Genomic DNA, 15,023 nt, shown 5'->3' with positions numbered 1-15,023 from the left:
GTTAAACATGTTTTTAGGGTGCGTTTGATTTGTTAAAGGGTAAATACAAGACAGAACAGTACAACACATGGCAGAACAGCACAAAACAAAGTTTTATGATATTGAACAATTTTTTGTCTTATGCGATGTTTGGTGAACAAAATAATATTTTAGACAATTTGTACATGAGACAAAAAAGTTGTGTTGTGGTTTACTGAAGGACAAAGATTTTTGTTTTTGTCTTGTCCCTTGCCTCCCAATTTGTCAGTCCCTGAAACAATTTTACAATCAAACACAGTACAACTGAAATTGTCATGTTCAATCTCTTATTTTTTAGCAAATCAAACGCACCCGTCTCTTTAAATTTATCAAATTTTATTTTTAATCACTCTAAAAAATTATTTCAAATTTTAGTCCATTTAAAATTTCTGTTTTCAATTTTAGCTATAATTTTTTTAGAAATGTCATCTAAACGTCAAAATGCCTAACAAAAATACAACATCAAGGGTATTTTTGACATTTCAACCTTCAAATTGAAAAGTTTTATGTGTAATTTTCAATTGATGTTATATTTTTGTTGGGTTTTTTTATGTTTCAATAATACTTCTCTAATTTTTTTCACTAAAATTCATGTCTCAAGTTCCAACCAACTTTTTTTTATGAGATATTATTGATAAAACTTAAAAATATTATTTGTTTTATAATTTAACTATTTAATCTGTATTTGCATTATTAAAACTCCTCTCAACACAATATCAATGGAATCTCCCAATGTAAACAACTATTAATTAATCATATTATTTTGATTTTCACCACCAATGTTCGGCTCACTGAACCGCTTAGTTTGGTTCGAGGATCGGTTTTACTGTGATCGACGGTCTACGTCAATGCAATATATAGTTGTAGACTGCTGATCACAGTGAAACAAATATTTTGTATTTTTTTTTAAATAAAAATAAAAACAACACATAAATAATGCGGATTCCAGGAATAATAATAATATATAGTTAAGTATATATATAACCGAATTTGGGGAATCCGCGTGGACGTACGGATGCAGCTTCCCCATTCCCAGCCATGAACTGTCCGGGGAAATTTTTGCCTCCAACTCCACGGGAAAAAAATCCATGTTTTCGGAGCTCCGAACGGGACAATCCCCACAAGGATCGGCTTTAACGAATGCAAATTGAGATCCCTAATCATCCTAATCCATATACACTGATACAGAGAAAGAAAAGTGAAAAACCATTCAAATCTCCTAATTATAATTATATACCTGCCAAATGCAAACGAAACGCGTTGTGAGGGGTGAACAAAAATTGATCCACTACACGAGAGTGCATGGAGGTTCTATGTGATACTCATAAAAATGAGTCCACGTGCAGTTTTTTACGGTTTAGATTTAATTGACACGAGTGTGGTAGAGTAGTAGCTTGTTTAGTGTTGTAGGGGCTGTTGGTTTAGGTGATTCGTGAAGTTAGTTAGAGTGGACCCAAGGTGAGCAACAAATTGGATCCTCTCCAATTTTCTTCTCATGTTTTGTCTCCAATTCTTCATCCAATGGTTGGTAAACCATGAAAAGTGAAAAAGAATTTAAGAGAGAGAAAAAAAATGAATGGAGGGTTAAGATTACCATTAGAGAGAAAGCATAGGAGAGAAAATTAGAGAGGATCCAAATTCGGTGAGCAACGTCCGTTTTTCTCATTAGTTTTAGGGATTATGCGTGAAGAGATATTTTTAAATGGGTTTTTCTTCTAAACCGTGCGATTTGGTTTGGTTTGCGATTTTCATTTTAGAAAATCGAATCAAACCGAATTAAACCGTAATACTAAACTTAACTCTATCAATTAATAGTAATAAATCAATTACATAGTCCAACTTAGTAAGTCTAACCAAAATTGAGTCCACAAAACAGTAGTGTGTCAAAACATATAATTTCATATGATCAAATACTATATTGTTGGTATTAAAAATAATTCTTAAATATATCCAATTTATGATATGCGTATTATATCATGTAAAGAATAAAATAAATTAAAATTTTTTGTTTATTTTGTAAAAAAGTTGGTAATATAGTCATATTTTTTATATCGCGATAAATCGCATAAACTGAATCAATCCTAACCGCATTGGTTTGCTTTGGATCATTTTTTAAAAACCAACTGAACCAAGCCAAACCGCATACATTTTTATCTCGCGGTTAGATGACTTTTATGCTCAAAACCGAACAAAACTGCATCACGAACACCCATATGTTCACATACTCACAAAAAGTAAAATAAATAATTAAATTTCTTCAAAAGAAAAATAATAATTAAATAATATTTACTTTTTAAATTATTAAATGATATAATAGTTTTTATGAGTGTGACCAAATCTCATTTATTTGGCTGCGTGACTATGTAAGAATATTTCCTTCCTCGCATATGTATACGACCGAATCCATACAATTTTGACTTTTCAAAAGGATTTTGTAATCATGAATTTTTCAAGGAATCCTTCGTCAGTGGTTGTGATTGACCGATTTTTCTCAATCTTTATAACTTGCTCCTGCGGATCCTAGGTCGAAAAGATTGAGAAATAGAACCATCTAGCCACGAGACTCTCATCTTAGAGCAATTCTTTTGTTGACGGTACTCCTATACTATATATACTCGTAATCTTTGAAAGATAAGAACCAACTATGTAACATCTACATCAAGAATTCAAGTAGTGTATACGTCATTATGGGTGAGTTTGAATTTCATATTTTAGATTCAAGTAGTGTATAAGAATTCAAGAACCCAACAACTTAGTCTAGCTCCATCACTGAATACCACCGATGCAATGGGGATTATTATATTTTTGTTTCATTTCTCTTGTTGGGTATATGCCCCTTTTGCACATAAAAAAGGAATACTAACATCAATCTTATCTACTTCTAAATTCATAAAATATTTGATAATTCTACCGTAAGATTGGCATGTACCATCCATCGCAATAAAATGTATTGACCAATGATTACTTATTATTATTTAAGGTCATAAAAAGTATCCGAATGACTCATTAGCATTTGCCACAATTTAATAATAGCATTCTATGGGTGTGTACCCCGCCCGCAAAGGGGGCAATGGAGAATATTGATCCACGAGAATTGTTGTCGTAATTCAAGCAAAACAACAGAGACTAATACTTAGATGCAAAAGTAATAACATGATTGGGGTGGTTTTTTCAAGTAAAAAAGGATAAGGAAAAAGTAAACTAGAGAACAATTTTTTAAGTAATAAGTTTGAAAACTAGATTGGACCTTGATGTAATTTGATACTAATTCACAACATTCAAATAAATAAATAAATAAATATCTTCCCATATGTTATGATGAACTAACTAACTAACATAGTGGTAATATCAATTGTGCATGAATCCCTCCTTCCTTCCTTCCTTCAAAGCTTCTTCTTACTCACACCTTCTTCTTCTTCTTCCATGATAATCTCGAGTATCTCTTCATATCCTTCTTTCTCACACCTTCTTCTTCCATGATAATCTCGAGTATCTCTTCATATCCTTCTTCAAGCTCTCTATTTAATTGGTGTTGTTGCGCTATTAACTCTGCGCGGATTTTCCTCATCATCTTTAATCTTTCTTCCCACCTCTCTATTAGGATTTCCAACTCTTTCTTCATTTGCTACTTTGGTCGTTTAATCTCCTCTTTGTTTAGATAGACTGTATCAACAACTTATAAATAAATAGGAGGAGGATGAAAGTAAGTAATGGTTAAAAAAACATTCAAGTCTATAATTGAAATATTATTAAGAAAAACATGAACACCGATCGGTGTTCTTTAAACACCACCGTGATTCCCAGATTCAGGCGGCGGCGACACCGCTCCGGCCGCCGGTAACCACCCGAAAAACCCCAAATTATCCAAAAATCCCAAATCAAACCCGATTTAACCCAAATCAATTTCTAAACCTTTATTTGTTGGTTCTAAACACAAATCACCATTCAAAAAACACAAACTCAAAATCCAACATCCAACAATTCAAATAAAAGAAAGAAACCATATCATGTCTCTGTTTCTATCTTATATTCAGCAGCAATTCAAACTAAACACATGGAAAACTGAAGATGAAGAGATTCAACAAGCCCGAATAAAAACTAACCTGGAGTGCAGTGAACTCCCTCGCAAGTTTACTGCTTCTTTGCTCTCTGTTTTTTTTTTATTTTTATTGCGGCTCCTTCTCTCAGATTTGTTGTTGTGTTTTTTTCGTTGCAACTTTCACTTTTATTTATATTGGAAAAAAGTAGGTTTTATTTTTCTTATTTTTTATTCTAATCAACTTAAATTTGGAATGAATTTGATTGGAACTTGGACACAAAGTTTGTATTGTATCTGTCTCCTACTGTTTTCAGATTTTGTTGTTTTTTAAATTTTTATTTTTGTTTTGAATCTTTTTATTTTTGCTTTTACGTTCTTTTTCTTATTATTAGTAGTATATTTTATTTTTTTGTTTTGTATCTTTTTACTTTTTTTTCTTTTTTTTTAATTTGATTTGGGTCACATTAAAAGAAAATGTTAGTATCTTATTTGTATTTTGGACAAAGAATAAAGATAAAAAAAATTAAAAGGACCCATTTGACTTTTAGTCAATCATGTTGACTTTGACTCAGACTAATACATAGACAAAGACACAATCAAGTTAATCAGATAAAATGGAGGGCAAATTTTAGAATATGATAAGTGTCCTTATTTAATTATCTTTAATTGATGTTTGGCATAAAATATAATTTAATAAAAGAAGACCCTAAATTTGTCTCAGGTGTGTGGAACCAAACACAAAAGTGAGACTCTAAATTGTCAACAGCGATATGATTATGATGTAATGGATTCAAAGATAGGACGAAGACATGACTCTGATAGAACTCTACATTGCTAACGAAAATAGGACTCGTGCTGATGGACATAGAATTTTTATAGGACTCTACAATACTATAGGATTCTCTTTTCTTTGGGCATTGTATCAAACTAACAGCAAAAGCCCTGGTATGAAAGTATCCCCCGAGAAGAAACTTGGACCCCTACCATGTTGTGATATGGTTTTAATATGGACTGCCTGAAGGTGAGAAAAACACAATAAATAGGGTTGAATTGTGTTTTATTTTTCTTTTTAAACTTATCTTATATGCGTAAAACAGAGTTATTGCAGCAAATATATGCAAACAAGATAAACGATAAGGATATAGAAAAAGACATACAAAGTTTTTATATTATTTCCTCCCAAAGTGAGAGTAGACAGTAGTCCGGTTCCCTTAACTCAGCCAGAGAGTTTAACTATAATCATTACTGATTACAATTGCCCAAACGCCTCGTTTAGGTCTTGTTATGATGTAAAATCATACAAGTGAAGAGTTAAATACAAAGTTGTTATTCTCTATATCTCTATGTTTTAACTCTTGTTAGTTTATTTCTAAGAATACCTCCTAACAATATTGTGTATTTTTTGGTCAAATGGTTTAGTGGGTATAAGCCCTGTTTGTTTTAGCTTTTAAAAAAAAAATACTTTGTATTTTTAAAAATAATTTTATAAAACCGTTTTTTAAAATACTATAAGTTTTTTTATATTCGTTTTTTCTAAATTAAAACACTAATTTTAACATCATATAACATAAATGATTAAATTTCGGTAACAAATTCCGGTAACTTAAATATGTTATGACTAAAATAACTACACTAAGTATAGTTTCTGTGCATATTTCTTGAAAATACTCTTTTTGTATTTCATGTATTATAAATTGAATTAGTAACTATATGTCATTTGGTTACAATTACAGGAGGAGCTCAATGAAATTGATAATGGTCCGGTTAAGTTCGATAGTGCTATCTTCTAAGTTTGTTTTTCACTTGCATAGTTTTAGATTATAGAGAGGTCAACATATTTCTATGCAATACAATTCAACAGCTAGATGTTGGACCATCTTTGACTCAATTTTGATTTCCTCTTTAATGCACTTGTTATTGTGTCCTTTTCTATTTCATTTATATTGATTATAATTATAATAAGAATTGTAAATGATGTGTGTATATATAGAGTCGGGATCCGTTGACACCAGGTGTCAAAGTTTACTTTGACACCAAATCCTATCCATTTATTTTATTTGATCTAATGGTTGAAATTTGTTTGATATTTTTTTTCTCAAAAATTTAAAATCAAATCTTCTAATAATTTAAATAATGATTTTCTCCTAAATTATCTCTCTTGCTAACACCAAGCTACACAATCCCTCATAAGCAATATCGATTAAGAAGAAGACCTGACCTAGTTATCTTTTTTTTTTTTTTGTCAAATTATGAGATCAAATTTTAATCTTTCCAAATTTCTGCAAAAACATATTCGATTATAAAGTTGCAACCATAAATTAATCCATGGCTTCTATGATGCAGTATATATAATTTAGAATGAAAATAACAAACACAAAAAAATATTGATGGCCTTTCGTTTTCTCTCGATAATTATGCACGTTGTGTTATATATTTTCAAAAAAAAATTGTTTACGAAAATATGGAAAAATAAAATTGGTTCCTTTGAATAAAAAAGATAACTGGAGTTTTTTTTTTATTTTTTATGGTAAGATAACTCGAGTATTGTTTATGATGAATTTTATAGCTTGAAGTTAGTGAGAGAGATGATTTGGGAGAAAATCATTGCTTTAAATATTAGAAGATTTGTTTTTAAATTTTTGTAAAAAAAGAATATCAAACAAATTTCAACCATTAGATCAAATAAAATAAATAGATAGGATTTGGTGTCAAAATAAACTTTGACACCTGATGTCAACGGATCCTGACAGATTTGTTTTTAAACTTCAGACAAATCCAAAATCATTTGATATGCTATTGAGACACATAAAGATTAACGGCATTTAAAAAAATACAAAAACCGTTAATTTTGATGTATCTCAATAACATATCAAATGATTTTGGATTTATTTGAAATTTTACACAAATGATCTATATGATGTAAACTTTCAATCCAACGGTGGATTTTATAAAATTTATATCGGTTAAAACGTTATTGAGAGGTGTAACATTTGGTGTCAAACTAGTTGGTGTCAACGGATCCTGACTCATATATATATATATATATATATATATATATATATATATATATATATATATATATATATATATATATATATATATATATATATATATATATAGGCCATAGAGACTTTGTCTAACATGGGCAAGTGCTTCAAGTTGTGCATGGTGCACAAGTAGCGATTTATATTATAACGAATACGAATTTTACAAAATTCATTGTTGGATTGAAAGTTTATATCATATATATCATCTATAAAAATTTTGAAATTATTTACTATGTTATTGAGAGTCATCAAAATTAACGGTTTATAGGTTTTTATTGAATATCGTTAATTTTGATGGGTCTCAATAACATATCAAATGATTTTAAAATAATTTCATTAGAAGAATGCAAATCCAAAAAAATGCCAAGTTATGTTTAGGATTCGATGAACCTTCTACTGTCCTTATTGTTAGGAAGGTTTAAAATGACCTTCGTATTTCAAAGCTTTAGGTGTTGTGTTTTCATTATGACTTTTGAGTTTTGGTTGTAATATACCTATATGGCATTTAATTATTTTTTTGGGTACGTAGGAGGTATATAGTGCTATCTTGTTGTTTTATAGCGGTTGTTCTTCTTCTCTTTTAGAAGGTCAAGAAAAGTATTTCACTTGTATTGTATGAATAATATTGTGCTTAGAATATAAGTATTTTTGTCTTTTATTTATCGAAATAATAATAATAATATAAGATTTATTTTAATTTAGATTATCCTTTAATAAATTGAAAACATTTATCTAACAGTTAATATTAATAAAATTTAGCCATTTAAAAAAAAAATTTATCTAACAATCAATAAAACAATAGTATAAACATAAATTTTATGGATTGAGAGTGTAGATCCCTCACCTCTTTAAATTTTTTCTTCTGCTATTTTATTTTCCAAGAAGTTGCTTTTTCAATTTTATTTATTATTATATGAATCTATAAATTTGTTTTTTTTCTTAGTATTTGAGACCATGAAGTATAATATAAATATTTAAACTGAACAAGCACATAATAATGGAGTTTTGATCTTTGGTTCGAGAGAAATAGAGAATATGCTATAATAATGATAAGAAAAGTGCGCTATAAGTTTTAAATAAGAAATTTTTTAAGGGTCATGCTAACCAACCTTAAAAATAATATTTTCGAGACGTTAACCGCACAAACTTCAATAAAATATTACTATACTTGATTCCTTAAATAGTGTCCCCAACATTTTCCATTTTTTAAAACATAAACCATTGCACAATATTTTTTGATGAAAGAGAGTCTTAAGTTGTCATAAGGATTTGATCACTTCATTTAGTCATTCACACATTTTAGATAAAATGTAGAAAGAAAAAAAATAATTAAATAATATTTTTTTTGTCAAATAATATTAATGGCAACATTTTATAAATTTTAATTTTCTTTTAAACCTTTATATTATTCCATCATAAGAAAGTTTGAATAAACAATATTAAATCAAAAATTTATTAAGAAAACAACATAAGTTCTGTATTGTAAGGGTTTGAGTACCCTTTATACTCACTTATAATACAATTTTGCTTATAAAAAAAAACATAATCAAAATTATTCGTTAATTTTCGTCCTACCAAAATTGCTAATTCTTTTTTTGGTACAACAAAATTGCTAATTTATTATGCTAAATAACCAAACATTGGTTACTACAATTATTTATTACAACCGGGTCCTCCAAACTGAAGAGAATATCCAAAATTTTCTCCTTGATCTCCATAGTAATTAATATCATAACAATTAAAGTTATCATTATTGTCTTCAATAATGTTTGGTTGATGATATCTTTCAGAATGATCAACTTGAATTCCAACATCTCTAAAATAACTTGCATGAACGAAATTTTTATCAGGTAAGTGTCCGGATCCCATTGGAGGACTATAAGTACCCTCAGGAGTTCTTGTGACTCCACCCCATCCCCCACTAACTTTGACCATATCAGAGAATATAGCTGCCGGAAAATATCCGATAGTCTTATCTGCCACTGTCAACCACCAATTATGGCTGATTCGATCCTGGGGGTACATGTTCATAACATTTTGTAAATATACAATTTCATTTTTTATCCTTAATATGCTACGAACAAGATTTTTCTAAGTGGAATGAATTAAAATCTTATGTGAGTTTGATATAATATACCTTACAGCATTTCTTATTTTGAAAACTTTTTATAAAAAATGAAAACTTATTATAAAAAAGAAAAAAAATAGATATTTTTAGTTCCTCAAAATAGTCTCTAGAAAATGCAAATAAGGATTAAAAGTTAATAATTTTTTTCGAGGGATTAAACTAAAAAAGTCGTGATTTTATAGGGATTAAAAATATATTTAACCCTTATTAATTTTTTTTAACCCATTTTGTTTTTCACATTTAATAATCTAAACATTTCAAATTTAAAAGTATATGTAAAGAGATTACCTTATTAAGAGAAATTGGCATTTCAATCATCTCTCCGCCATAGGTAGATGTTCTACGTATACGTGAACCAAGGTAATATGACCTATCTGTTTGAACGAAACCCTTGCACAACATATCGTAGCATCCGGTACTTTTGAAATTATCTGACTATAATTTTTCAACATAGATCACATTATATTTAAAAGAAACAAAACTGTGATTTTCAATTAATCTTAAATGTAAATTAAGATTAAAAAAAATATTAACGTCGATTAAAAACAGTTACTTAGTAAGACTAGAAAAATATTAAGTATTTTCTAATATATCATAAGTGAAGATTAAAAATATAAACATTTAGTTTTATTTTTTTTGTTGAAAAATATAAACATTTACTTACCGTCCACAATGCGTAGAAATAAGTTGAATGATCATCTCTGTATAATTTTGGTGATACCTGACATCATTTGTGTGATAAATTAGGTAGTATTTTTTTTTGGATATAAAAAGGTAGTATTTATCTACCTTTAAATTCATTTAAATTATAAAGTTATGCGTGTACTCCGTCCGTTCCAAAATATAAGTAAAACTTGGTTAATTTGGTCTAAATTTTTAACCAAATACATCAATTTTTTTTAACTAATTTTTATTTATATTTTGGGGCAAAGAAAATATGTTTTAAGATAATAATATGTTTGCATAATAGATTAATTAAAACTCACATGCCATCCAACAATAATTCGGTTTGTAGCAGCACCTATGACTTTATTTTGAAGGAATAAATGACCTGTACTTGATTGATTATTATTAAGTTTTAGATTATAAATACTAGTAGTTCCCTTGATTCCATGGATATTATCCACCACTCCATGGAGCACATGGGCTTGCTGCAAATTCAATTAATATATTCACATATTAATAAAAATGAATTAATGTTATTTATACAAATAAACTTAGAATTTGGAAATTTAAAGAAAACTTACATGAATAATGACGCCTTGGTTATGAACTTTTAATACAGATTTGCCTCGAATAAGATCATCTTTGGTTAATCTCTGAATAGGAACGGTTCTTTTTGGACACCTAACATGCTCAAGCCAGTGTATGAGGTTTCGCGAATTTTTTACACTTGTTTGATTATTTTTTCTTTTGAAACTTGGTTTTCTCTATCATAAAAGAAAAAAAAATACATTCATTGAAATAGACCGTATAAATTATAAAAGAATTTTATTTTAGAAATTTAATTATACTAATATATTTTACCTGTAATTTGTGATTTTTTAATAAAGGATGATCAAGAGCCGGTTGTTTGTTAATATGAACGCAATCAAATATGCGTCCAGAATTTGTCTGTAAAAATCACCAATAAAAATCACCAAAATAAAATACAAGCAAAATTAATCAAACCACCAATATATTATGAGATGTGTATAAAATATACATGAATACTCATGATATGAGGCTTGTGGTTAATTTGTCTCTCCAATTCCAAATCTTCTGTGTGGCCGGTAATACTAGTCACCAAGCACAAAACGAAGAACAAAATATTTGTTATTTTCACCATTCTATTGTTAATTGTAATGACTTTATTATGATAGATTATAGTTTAGTATAATGCCTATATATAGGTCAAACCTAACCAAAAAAAATAAAAATCAAGGTCAAACATACACTTGACCAAAAATAATAATTAAGGTCAGATAATAATCTATATCTATTTATATCTATATTCTATATATTTTATATTTATAAATTTACGAATCCCTATAAGAAACATTTTAGAACTTTTTAAATAATTTAGTAAAAATAATCAAACATAATATTCAATAATCAGGCATAATTTTGATGGACTTTACTAACAAAAAATACAAATGACATGTACTATAAAATACTTCCTTAAATATATATAGTATGATTCATGTACTACATAAAAATTGAAGCATAATAGGTACATGACTCACCTCTCTATTTCCAAATTTGGCAAAAAAAATCCAAAATTAAAGCCAATATAATTACAAAAATAACGTTCCAGAACTGCTCAATAGTACAAGACTTACTGGAATCAGCTCCATTAGACGAATTATGGACCAAGGACAATGTCAACATATATAATTCAAATAGAATTATATATAATTGATACACATGAAATTACAAAAGGGAAAAAAATTATATTAAATTTCGTATATAAAAATTCAAATATATAGTTGGTTAAAAAGAAACAATTCAAATAGCTACCTATTTTATAAATATCTAAAATCGTTTGATATGTTATTGAAACCGATGAAAATTAATGGTTTATACGTTTTTATTGAATACCGTTAATCTTGATCTATCTCAAAAACATATCAAACAATTTTAGATATTTATAAAATTTAACATAGATGATCTATACGATATAAACTTTCAATCCAATGGTGAATTTTGTAAAATTTGTATTTGTTAAAGCTTTATTAAACGGTATAACATTACTCAAATGTTACACCGGTGTTAAAGCTTTAATGTCTCTTGGATGGAGCCGGCCCCGATATTACTATTGATATTCTGGAGTCAACTTGTTGGATTTTTTGACAACGTGATGGACTATTCGCAAGTGTACGAATTCGCCACGTAGTAATAAAAATATCGATCCACAGGGATTGTGTGACTAAACGAGTATAATAGTGTCTATAAACATCATGCAATAAGAAAACATAAATTGGGGGGTTTGGTTGAGTAATTTGGCGGTAAGAAAAATGTGCTAAGTCAATAGTGGAAAAGCGAGGTAGAATCATCGGAATCACCTAGTCTATAGCTTAATCACATGCAATCTATCATATAATATGAATTCACTCAAGTATTCGCAACTGGATCAACATGATGGTGAACCGCAATCTCTTGTCAAAATCCACCCTATTCGTTGTCGATACTCCTCCGATCTCTCGGATGAAAGCTACCTACAACGAAGTATTTGAAAACGCGTTGATCGTTCGCTACACTCTATGTTTCAATCTCTCGACCGGAAACACTCAAGTGCTTAATGCAATTCAGTTCAGAAATTAAACCAATATTCTCATACGTGACTTAAATCTAGATCCATTACAACGCTAATGAAGAATCGTAAGACATTAAGTATAGATTTGCATTAAACGAACACTATTACAAGAGTGAAATCATATAATATAGCAGATTACATTAGATTATGCTACATCCTAAGCTATCCTAGATCCTACCTCCACGAGAAGTCTAGCTCCTCATGTTGCTTCGTTCGCATCCTAGGTTCAACTTCATGGCTTGAGAATTCATGCCGCTGATGTGCTCGAAGCTATCCAATGAAATCCAGGATCCAACAGAGAGAATGCTCAGAAAATCAGAATGTGAGTGTACTGTAGCAGAAAATTCGAACCCCCTGCATCAGAAATTGAGGTTTCCTTATATAATAATCGTGACCACGCCGCGCGCCAGATCTACCACGCCGCGCGTGGTTGCAAATCCTCCAACTACGCCGCGCGTGTAACGGTATCACGCGTTGCGTGATCAAATCTGAGGTCTCTGATCTTCAACTCTGCAACCTTCACGCCGCGCGTGATAGCTCCACGCCCCCGCCGTAGTTATCTTCCCTTTCTTCACGCCGCGCGTGGTCGGTGCTACGCCGCACGTGATCAAGTGAGAGAGCAATCCAATTCTGATCAAAGTTAAACGCCGCACGTGATAGGCATCACGCCGCGCGTGATCAAGGTGAAAAACTTAGCTCTCTGAGATCTCCATCACGCAGCGCGTGATGGGCTACGCCCCCAACGTAGTGAAAATCATATTTTCCTGCTTAAATTCCTGCTTTTCTTGCAGAATAAGTAACCCTGCTTCCGAGTAGATTTCTCTTGAATTTATTGGTTAAAACCTACTAAAATGCATCTAATGTCACTCAAATAGGCATGGATTAGAGAGTGTGACGATCAGTCATTACAACGCAAGTGACTTTGTCATTTATAAGTTCATCGACAACTTCAATAGTTTGATTGGTTGAAAATTGTATATATGTTAACGTTGCAAACAAACCTTGAGAAGTGCTACATATGCACATTATAGATTAGCAAGACCACTATAGATTTCATCACGTCTCCTGTAATTGTAATCAAATGTCATATAGTTACTTGTGCAATTAATAGCACAGCTCGCATTTGATTGATACTTTTATTGAGAAAAGACATGCTATGTGTTTTCCAACCAAAAACAGTGCTAATTTAGAACTATGGGTTACGAAGTGGCTTAAACAATTTATTTAAGTGATACAGTGATGTATTTATTTAAAAATAATTGTGGTGAGGAGACATTTCTTTGAGCCACATGTCTTGTATTAGTTGTCTTCATATTTTGCAAAGCAAATTTCAATTTCGTAAGCATTTTTTCATTAGAAGTTAAGTTAGTAGAACACAAGGAAATAGCAAAAAATAACAAAATTGGTTACCGTTTGTGAAATACATTATCCCAAATAATTATTATGGGATCTAATTTTAATGTCCAAATAACCCAAAACATTTGAGGCCTAAAACATTAATTTTACTGGAAAATTTGATAGGCCAAATAATTTTCCTTGTTTGTGTAAAAATAGAAGATTACTTAATAGATTGATGCCATAACTTAATAGAGATAGACCACTTTGTTATTCTCTTAGTTGTTTCATTAAAATTGGTTTATTTAAAATAAAATAAAAAACAAAATTTATCTGTTAATTTGTGAACTGCTTGAGAAATTATATTTTACTAATTAATGAATAACATTTTGACAAGGAAGTCCTTGGTTGTGAAATTTGTTTTATTAATAACTCGGTATAATTTACTTTAATTTGTCCATTCAAAATATTCCAATGTTAGATTTGTCCATTCAACTAGTTTAATTTCTCGTAGTAGGTGCATGTTGTTTCTTATCTCTGTTTGATTGTTGTACTATTTTGGCCAACCTTGATCTCCTATGTTTTGCTCGCATATGCTCACTCGCATGCATTTGTTTTTGTGGTGCTAAGCAAATAAATGCATTTGTGATGCATTTGTGGCAGCTCCTACTTGATAGAATTCCAACTCGCCATAACTTGCAACGTAGAGGAGTGGTGCTGCCAAGCCACTAGGTTTGGTCTAGTGGTGAGGGGTTTGGGTAGTATGTTAGAGGTCGTCTGTTGGTTTGGAATGATGTGATTTGGTCCTTATGGCACTGACATAATAAAGGGGTTTTCGAGGACTGTTTGGATGATCATTCGGAGCTGGTGGAAGATATTAAAGTTTTGTGGTGGCGATGGTTTTTGTGTATTGAAAAAGCAGATATTTGTTTTGCTCTATGAGTGGTTAAGTGAAACTGTAATCTGTTTGCAAAGGTGATCATCCAGCTAGGGAAATCTCATTTTTTGATTTTTCTGTCTGCTGGTTTTTGCATTTTTTGCTGGTACCTCTGTATAGGGGTTTTCTGGTACCTTGAGAAGATAAAGTGTGAAACCTTGATGGTCATCTAGCTGTAGAATTGAAGATAATTCGCTGGCAGAGTGATTTCTAGATAGCTGTAG

The 15,023-nt window shown here is 30.2% G+C and overlaps 1 protein-coding gene and 1 long non-coding RNA gene across 2 annotated transcripts; both read right to left on the bottom strand.

Moving 5' to 3' along the window:
• Positions 1-3,242: 3,242 nt before the first annotated feature.
• Positions 3,243-4,401, bottom strand: LOC123920501. Its single transcript, XR_006813714.1, has 2 exons — positions 4,122-4,401; positions 3,243-3,681 (listed from the first exon to the last, which is right to left on the bottom strand). It is a non-coding gene; the product is annotated as an uncharacterized LOC123920501 (long non-coding RNA).
• A 4,356-nt stretch (positions 4,402-8,757) lies between these two features.
• Positions 8,758-11,568, bottom strand: LOC123920647. The gene is made up of 7 exons (XM_045972939.1): positions 11,554-11,568; positions 10,760-10,846; positions 10,480-10,662; positions 10,219-10,383; positions 9,897-9,953; positions 9,521-9,667; positions 8,758-9,117 (listed from the first exon to the last, which is right to left on the bottom strand). The coding sequence occupies exons 1-7, from the start codon at positions 11,566-11,568 to the stop codon at positions 8,758-8,760; spliced, it is 1,014 nt and encodes a 337-aa protein (XP_045828895.1).
• Positions 11,569-15,023: the final 3,455 nt, after the last annotated feature.

The sequence above is a fragment of the Trifolium pratense genome, linkage group LG4 (genome assembly GCF_020283565.1).
Source record: "Trifolium pratense cultivar HEN17-A07 linkage group LG4, ARS_RC_1.1, whole genome shotgun sequence".
Classification (NCBI taxonomy): domain Eukaryota; kingdom Viridiplantae; phylum Streptophyta; class Magnoliopsida; order Fabales; family Fabaceae; genus Trifolium; species Trifolium pratense.
The sequence above is the reverse complement of the archived record's forward strand: the minus strand, read 5'-3'. Positions and strand labels throughout refer to the sequence as shown.

Excerpts from the sequence above, each read along its gene's own strand:
- LOC123920647 (XM_045972939.1), bottom strand. Across the intron at positions 10,663-10,759 it reads TAAAAAATCACAAATTACAG|AGAAAACCAAGTTTCAAAAG; the intron begins GTAAAATATATT and ends CTTTTATGATAG. Across the intron at positions 10,384-10,479 it reads ACCAAGGCGTCATTATTCAT|CAAGCCCATGTGCTCCATGG; the intron begins GTAAGTTTTCTT and ends TTGAATTTGCAG.